Source organism: Chiloscyllium plagiosum, chromosome 43 (assembly GCF_004010195.1).
Source record: "Chiloscyllium plagiosum isolate BGI_BamShark_2017 chromosome 43, ASM401019v2, whole genome shotgun sequence".
NCBI lineage: Eukaryota > Metazoa > Chordata > Chondrichthyes > Orectolobiformes > Hemiscylliidae > Chiloscyllium > Chiloscyllium plagiosum.
This window is the reverse complement of record NC_057752.1, coordinates 8,929,148-8,937,834: the sequence shown is the minus strand read 5'-3', so window position 1 is coordinate 8,937,834 and position 8,687 is coordinate 8,929,148. Positions and strand designations below refer to the sequence as shown.

The 8,687-nt window shown below is 39.0% G+C and overlaps 1 protein-coding gene across 7 annotated transcripts in view; it reads right to left on the bottom strand.

The window, feature by feature from the left end:
* The window catches only part of LOC122543355 (polypeptide N-acetylgalactosaminyltransferase 6-like), an 88,771-nt gene that overhangs the window by 24,120 nt on the left and 55,964 nt on the right, over positions 1 to 8,687 (bottom strand). For 6 of the 7 annotated variants that reach the window (XM_043681949.1, XM_043681948.1, XM_043681951.1 and 3 more), the window contains 3 exons: positions 7,994 to 8,111; positions 4,067 to 4,267; positions 2,192 to 2,323 (listed from right to left, as the gene is read on the bottom strand). In XM_043681949.1, coding sequence (XP_043537884.1) covers positions 2,192 to 2,323; positions 4,067 to 4,267; positions 7,994 to 8,111 — 451 coding nt within the window. The remainder of the gene's footprint in view (positions 1 to 2,191; positions 2,324 to 4,066; positions 4,268 to 7,993; positions 8,112 to 8,687) is intronic. The other variant, XM_043681955.1, reaches the window with a different exon arrangement.

The following is an 8,687-nucleotide window of genomic DNA, read 5'->3' as shown; positions in this document are numbered from 1 at the left end:
TTACCACAAAATATATCCCAGTGATCCAAGAACTTAAATCCTTGCTTCCTGCACCAGTTCCCCAACCACGCGTTCAAGTCCATTATCTCCCTGTTTCTGGCCACACTAGCCCGAGGAACTGGAAGCAAACCGGAGATAACCACCTTGGACGTCCTGCTTTTCAGCCTTCTTCCTAGTTCTCCGAAGTCTCGCTGTAGTATGTTCCTCCTCTTCTTCCCGACATCATTTGTGCTGACATGTACCACCACCTCTGGCTCTTCACCCTCATCCTTGAGGATTTCCTGCACTCTGTCCGCGATGTCTTTCACTCCAGCACCAGGAAAGCAACGCACCATCCTTAAATCCCGTCTGCTGCCACAAAAACCCCGGTCAGTTCCTCTCACGATGGAGTCCCCTATTACCACGGCTCTGTGCGATGTCCGACTCTTCCGCTCTGCCTCTGCGCCAACATTTGATTGACAGACCTGGCCGCCTTGCGAACTGGCAGTGTCATCAGTCTCTACGGTTTCCAAAAGCTTCAACTTGTTCCTGGCAGGTACTTCTCCCAGGGTCTCTTGCACCTGTCTCCTCTCTGCCTGCCTCATCGTCTGCTCTTTTCTGCTCTCTTCTGGCATGATTGGTGTAATAACCTTGCTGAAGGTCTTGTCCAGAAAGATCTCATTCTCTCGGATAAGCCTAAGGCCCTCGAGTTCTTTCATTAGCACTGCAATATGCTCGGTCAATAGCTGAATGTGCACACACTTTCCACACATATACGAGCCAGACACACCAGAGTCGTTGACCTCCCACATCAAGCACATAGCGCACTGAAGTCGCAATGAAGAAAGAAACTTGGAAATGAATATGGATAGTTTAATTGCATGGGTCATAATTTGGCAGAGGATGTTTAATGTGGATAAGTGAAAAATTATCCATTATGATCAGAAGAATAAAAAGGCAAGTTATCTAAATGGAGAGGAACATCAAAATACTTCCATGCAGAGGAACCTGAGTGTCCTTGTGCATGAATCACAGAAAGCTAGTCTGCAGGTACAGCAGGTAATGAGGAGGGCAAATGAAATTTTGGCATTTATTGCTAAAGGGATGGAGTATAAAAGTAGGCAAGTGTTGTTATAACCGTACGGTTGTATTGTTGAGACTACATCTGGAGTACTGTGTACAGCTTTGGTCCCTTTGCTGGAGGAAGGATATAATTGAATTAGAGGTGGTAGAGAGAAGATTCACTAGATTAATTTCAGAGATGAAAGACATATCTTACGAGGAGAGACTGAGCAGCTTCGGCCTGTACTCGCTGGAGTTAAGAATAAGAGGAGAATAAATTGAAGTAAAGACGACACTAAAGGGGATTGACCAAGCAGGTATAAAGCGGATGTTTTCCCTTGCGGGCCAATCTAAAATGAGAGGTCATAGTTCATGACAGGGATAGCAAATTTAAAACAGAGATGATGAGGAGAGATTACATCTCTCAAAAGAGTTATGAATCTGTGGAATTTACTCCCCAGAGTGCAGTGAACGCTAGGACACTGAATAAATTTGAGGACGGGATTGAGAGATTATTTAAAGGGTTATGGTCAGGAAAGTGCAGTCGAGGCAGAGATGAGATCAACCATGATCTTACTGAATGGTGGAGCAGGTTTCAAGGGCTGAATTGCCTACTCCTGTTACCAGTTCTTATCTTCTAATGTCACACTATTCATGGGAGAGAAAAAGAATACCTTGAGGATAGAAGGCAGACATGACATCTGTTGCATATTTTACATTATTCTGAAGCAATTTTGGCTTCACTATGTAATGTAGGCTGTATACCATGATTGAACCTAGATGAGTAGCAGTTTGGATTCACCTTTCTGTTGTGAAGCTAACTGAAGGAGGTTTTATCTATGTCACGAACTCCAAGACATTTTACATATAATTGCAACTGGAACAAAGCAAGGACAATCTCCTGGGTCACCATAAGCTTTTCAATGTTAGTGAACAGTCTTCTGTTTTATTAGTGTCACATCAATTTTGCACAAACAAGTGTGGTGCTCCCCCTCGTGGTGGCTTTGGCTACAAACGCAACCTAATTTCAAGGTCCATTAACATTTTGCAAAGTGAATTTCAAAACAGGTTAGAAAGCATCACTGAGCTTCAAGTCAATTTTGCTTTAAACAGTCAAACACATGTTATTTAAATGCAGAATTTTACTTACTGCCCCATAACGCACTGGAGAGAAATCAGGTATAAAGATTTCAGGATACACGTTTTGCAGGTACCAGGTAAAGTTCTTGCATTTTATATGCTCCTTCAACTGAAACCTTTCTGAAAGATCGCCATAACTTTTCTAAAAAAAAGCCAGAGCAACAGATTGTTACTACTGAGGCTGGAGGAGTGCACCATTGGTCTAGTTCCACTACTCCACAAGTCATAATGTAAAGTTACTTCTTTCAATCATCTAGATGACGAGGTGCGTCAGATAACAAGATCTACTGATCAGGCTTCTCACTAAATATGTGATTATCAAACCAAAACTTATTCAATAAAACTAAACTACTTTGTTAATGTACAATCAGTAATATAAAAGTATTAATGCTCATTCCTCTAAATATCCACACAATATATATTCAAACACTCTCTTAAGGAAAATAGGAAAGAAAACAAGGAGGAAAGAAAGCTCTTTTACTTTCTGAAAATGAAAGTCATTTTGGCCAATGGGTTATTCTTGAAGGCAAAAGGATAAAGCATAGAATGTTCTGAGACTTGTCCATAGCAGGCTTTCCTCCAACTCAACCACATAAAACAAGATCCTATTCAACCACTCACTGTTCCAAACAACCCAAGCTGGCGTCTACAAGAAAGCAGTTATCACCCATCATATGATATACAGGAAGCCTTGTTTAAAAAAAAGACTTTCGATGTCCAGTGAATTTTAAATAACCTGTTTTAAAAGAAGCCACACCAGGTATGTTCACAAAACCTGGGGGAGAAAATCCTTTTTCCACTATCCTTCAAAACCTAAATGCTCCAAACAATACTAAATATAAAACACCCTCAGCCATTTTCTGAGAGATGCCATGCTTCATCAAGAAAAAAAAATTGTGTTGAGATTTCAACTGGATTTTTATTTTACCCACTTTACACTATATTTTGGTCATAATACTCTGGTCTTGCTAAATTCTACTCCCACATAGTGGTTACCTTGGTGTATTACATGGAATGTATGCCATTATCATTGTGTACTGGAAGTGCGTCAAGTCAGATTGTCTGACATGGCAAGAAATGATAAGATAGTTGATCAGTCTAACAGATAAAGGGTGGTGGAGGCGAAGGATGGATGAGAGTGTGTGACAGAACAGAAGAAGATTATAACCATGTAAATGTTATAATTGCATTTGTAATTAAAGATGATCATTTTGATTCTATAATTGTTACATCCTTCTGATCAATTGATGAAAACATCTCTCTTCTAACATTATGTAAACTCCATCCATCCCCATAGCTGCCCTGCTATTGTATATTTGAACATAATGTTGTATTACATCTTTCAAGTGAACAAAGTCCTCAAACAGTTGTCATTTTTTTTCAAAATTCTATGGTCAAAGAAATATTTCTCACTCTGCTTTAATGGTTTTGTTGAATGCACCTGAAATTGTCCCTTGTTAAATTAAATTTTCCTCAGGATTTGCTCTGTCAACCTTCAGAAACAGTTGTTTCCTTAGTTACTTTGACTAAAGAACAATAGAATGCATTATGGACTTTCACCTGTTTATGTTAATATAGTGAGCATTTGTTGGACTTTGTACTTTCTTTATTCATAGTAAATATATTACTATAGTTGTCAGTGTTTACCTGTGTCGAATATTCAGAAAAGGTATCTAGTAGTGTAATGCAAGACCATGTCAACTTCAGTAAGTTGCAATTGAGGATGATTAACCCAAGAAATACATAATGAGGATTCTAAGAGAGAAACTGGAACATAGGGGGCATGGTTTTGCTCACCTTAACCAAACACTTGCATTATTTGGTGGGGAAAAATTAAAATGATTACAATTGATGGTTTAAAAAAAATTCCAGTTGTATCACCCACCTCCTGTGCCATCTTTGCTGCTTGCTGATTTCTCCTGTAAAACAGCTCCTTGTAGTGATCCATCCAGACTTCAGCCAGGCGCACTTGGTTGCGGGCAATTACCTGCACACCTTTTGGGAAGCTGTGAGGGCTCTTGGTACGGAACACATGGCCCACCACCGAGCAAGGAATGATTTCCAACTGCCCACCACATTGCCAGACCTAAAACAAAGCAGTCAGACAATATGCCATTAGCCAATGCCAAAAATCAGTAAAAAAATTAATACAGAATTATCTTTGTTTGGACATATAGCCAATAGACAGTTATTTTGGTTTATCAACCTTTTTCACACGGAATAAAACATGGAACAAAATAATAGATTTTATTTTCCCATTTGAAGAGAAAGACCCTTGGTTCTGGAACTTTTAAATAAAAATTGACCTCATTAAGATTGTAGCCATCTAACATACTGTTTAAATATATATTTTTGTTTGACATGATTTGGAGTTGCCGGTGTTGGACTGCGATGTACAAAGTTAAAAATCACACAACTCTGAAAGCTAGTGCTTCCGAATAAGCCTGTTGGACCATAACCTGGTGTTGTGTGATTTTTAATTTTATTTTTCTTTGAATAGTGGCTGAAGACAGCGTGATCAGAGGGAACAGACTGTGAGGGGTTATGGACTCAGACAGTGTGAATCATCAGTACAGGTACGGAGTTTGTTAATTAGTTGTAAAATGTATCTTCATCTTTTTCATGCTTGCATGCTCAATCAAGTTAGCTTCTCCAAGACTGTTGAGTAGTCTCAATTTAAAATCTATACTATTTCTTCCCACATCTCATACACCAACACTTCATCCAAACATATATGGTTTCACAGAAAGCAGCTTTCTGACTTTGGTGCCTTGATAAAGGAGCCAAATTTAGCATAAATTTCAGTAAACCTGCTCATCTCTTCCTATGCACCCTGCCAAAGCCACCCTACAAGCACATGTTAAGCATCCCTAAAAGAGCTTTCCCTACGTTATATTTCTTTACATTCTGTGTCTTCCCAACTTGATTGTGTTCCCATGAGAAACTATGCTGTACATTTTAAAAAAAAAACCTGTCTTCAGTTGTTAAACCATTTATAAAATCAGCACAGTTAAGGAAGGCCATTTAATTCATTTTACTCTAATTTAAAGAGAATCCATTTTCTACCACAACCCATTCATCGCACAGTTGAGTGTTTTCTTTTCAAAATGGTAGATAGAAAGAGTTTGCATTTAAATCGTACTTTTCACAATGTTATAGCAAATTAAGTACTTTAAGTGGATCACTGTTGTAATGTAGGAACTACAGAAGTCAATTTGCAGAGCAAAATGCCCACTGACATCAATGTAATAATTAGTTCAGGGATGAATACTGTCCAGAGCACTGTGGAGAAGTTCTCTCTCTTTGCAAAAGTGCTGTGACATCTTTTCTATCCACTGGAGGGGGAGGTAAGGTCCTAAGGCTAATGTTTCAGCTGAAATACAGCTCTTCATGTTCCAGAATTCCTTAAGTATTCAGGTATCAGACCCCATACTATTTTACAGAATGGATACTGATCCAGTCCATCAGCCAGTCTCAATGTCAAAAAGCTGACAAGCAGTAAAACAGTTGAGTTTTTAAAAAAAAATCTTTGGAATGAATCACTGTGACGTGCATGACAGTTCTATTTTGTCACCTTCTGATAGATTTTGCCTTAGCTCCACAAACATCTAACTCTAAGGCATCAGTTTTGTCAATTAACTTGGACATTCCATGTAGGTTTAAGTGGATAGAAGTGCTGCCTTCCAAAATGAATTATTTTTCACAGCCAACTAATAGGGAGCAGTTTTTATACATTAATTACATTAAAGCTTAATTACATTAAAGCATGTTCTATATTCACAAGCTTAGAGGAACAACATTTCAAGTGAACAAACCTGGCCCTTCCATTGTCCAAACAAAATGACTGCAAACGTGGCTTCATTTCCCTTTACTTGCAACTCCCTCAGCCAAGATCACCTTTACATTACTACTTTTGTAATTTTCAATTTTCATTCCAAATGAGACAACGATCCAGTTCCACTTCAAAGTATTAATCAATGCAGAATTAAACACCTCTTCCTTTAGATACCTCCTCTCTATATCTCATTAAAAAAAGGGGCTTCGTAATTTAGACAACAATCTGGGAGGGAACACTGATTTATGTTGCACAATTACCAAACATTCATGAATCTTCCCAAAAATAAAGCCAGGGCCATTTTTTGCATGGTTAAATTATATTGCTCATTGAATATAAATATTGCATTAGATGTGATTGATGGAGGATGTTTCAAGAACAGAATAAACTGATTCAGTGAGGAAACGGCTAGGATTGCAGTACCAGAGTCCAGCACACCCAACAAATACCCAAATTACTCAGTACCTTTAGCAGAGAAGATCAAAAGCAATTCTCAAAAGTGTCATTAGACAGAACAAAGAGACAAAGAAGAGGAGTGACCAAAGCTTGGTAAGGTAGGTCACTTTAAAAGAGGGCTTCCTCGAGTGTGGAGCTTAAATGGCTGAACACGTGGCCACCAAGGGGGACACAAATGAGTGAAGGAGGCTATGGAGAATAGGAGGCTGCATATAAAATGACAGCCTTCTGCCGAGTAGCCATACTGTCTGATCTGCCAGGTTAACAGGAGACTTGCTCTTAAAAATATTAGTAATAATTTCATTTTCCTATGACAGGCATTTACAAAGCACCTTTCACAACCTTCGGACCTCTCAAAATGCTTTACAACCAATTAAGTCATTCTGAAATGTAATCAGTGTTATAATGTAAGCAACAAAATAGTCAATTTGCGCACAGCAATATTCCGTAAGCAGCAATGAAATAAATGACCAGATTGGATGACAGATGTCACTTTATTTAGATGTTCATTGAGGGATAAATGTTGGCTTGGACACAAAGCCAATTTGGCTGTTTGTTTTCAAATAATGCTGTGGGATATTTTATGTCTACCCAAGTGGGTGTACAATGTCTCAACAAAAAGGTGGCACTTACAGTGTAGCACTCTGTCAGTACTGCACTGGAGTGCCAACCTTGATTATGAGCTCAAATCCTGAAGTGGCGCTTGAACCAAGAAGCTGTTGACTTGGGTATTACTATGGAGTCACAGCTGATGCCTGTCAGTTTTTGGCTGCAACAGTAGTAGACTCGCCAATTTTAAGGGCACTTAAATGGTCATTGGATAAACATATGGATGATAATGGAATAGTGTAGGTTAGGTGGGCTTCAGATTGCTTTCACAGGTCGGTGAGGGCCTGTACTACGATATGCATTATGACAGACCTGAACTTTCCATTGGCTAGACAGACAGTCATTATTCCAGCAGAGATAATAATGAGGACTTTGCAGAATCCTCATCTTAACAGACTCCAAAGGCATAGCCAGGAAATTCACTCCAGAACCCAAATGCTGAAATGGTACCAGTGAGACTTACTAACGAGGTCAAGAGAACTTCTGTCAGCTGCTTAAGAGTAATATCAAAATTAATAATTATAATTTGCAAGAACAAAGCAAATATTTTCATGTAAAATGCTCCAATCCATTAAACTTGATAAAACAAAAATACTTAGATGTTTTTTTCGCCAATGACAAATACTTATGATAGGAGATAGCCATTCTTTATGCGCAGTCCTGGGTTTTGTCCTGTAAGCATCAGAGCCACATTGGATTCTGTTCTCATCAAACATCCACACACTTTCCAGCTGAGCTCATAGGACAGTGATCAACAGCAGGAACAGTGTCTGAGGTGTTTGTTCCCCCACCCACCACACTATAACAACAGACAGCACCTTCGTACATTAGGCCAAAGGACCTCACTCATACTTAAATCTCAACAGACACAACCAAGGGGTCAGCATTATAAACATAAGCATTTGCGTTTACCCTGAATGACATTTCCACATTCTCTCCTCCCCATATTTCCATCTGGTTGTCGTATGTTCCAATCAGCTCAAAGTAAGCTTTGGAGATCGCAAAGAGGCCACCGGCAAACGTAGGAGTCCTGAAAATAAACTAAATATCAACTGTATTGGCCGGAGAGAAATTGCATAGTTTAATTTTGTGCCGAGTTGAAACTCACCCACATGATCAGTGAGACATTGTCTCGCTCTCTCTCTGTCTCGACAGAGAAGACCCACAATATTTGCATTGCTTTCAAACAGTTTATAAACTGGTTTCAAATGAAGTAAAATTTATCTTATTTTTTCAGCAATTTAAAACTCATGGACAACATATTTTAATACATATTTATCTTGCTTGCGCTGATAGATTTTTTTGTCATTTGTTCTCAGGACGTGGGTACTCCTAGCAAGACCCCATTTATTTCCCATTCACAGTTGTTGAAAAAGTGGTGATGGACCTTGACTATGAACCACTGCAGTGAGAGGAGTGATATTGTTTCCACAATAGATACTGTCATGCTTTTGAAATTCCTTTGGTACAATACACATTTTTCTTGTTCTCAGTTACATGAAAGCAGTTGTACATTACCATAAGTAGCACAACCTTGGGAGCCCACTGATATAAGCAGCATGAAGACAAGACAGGGACATCTCCAAGATCTTAAACATCTATATTC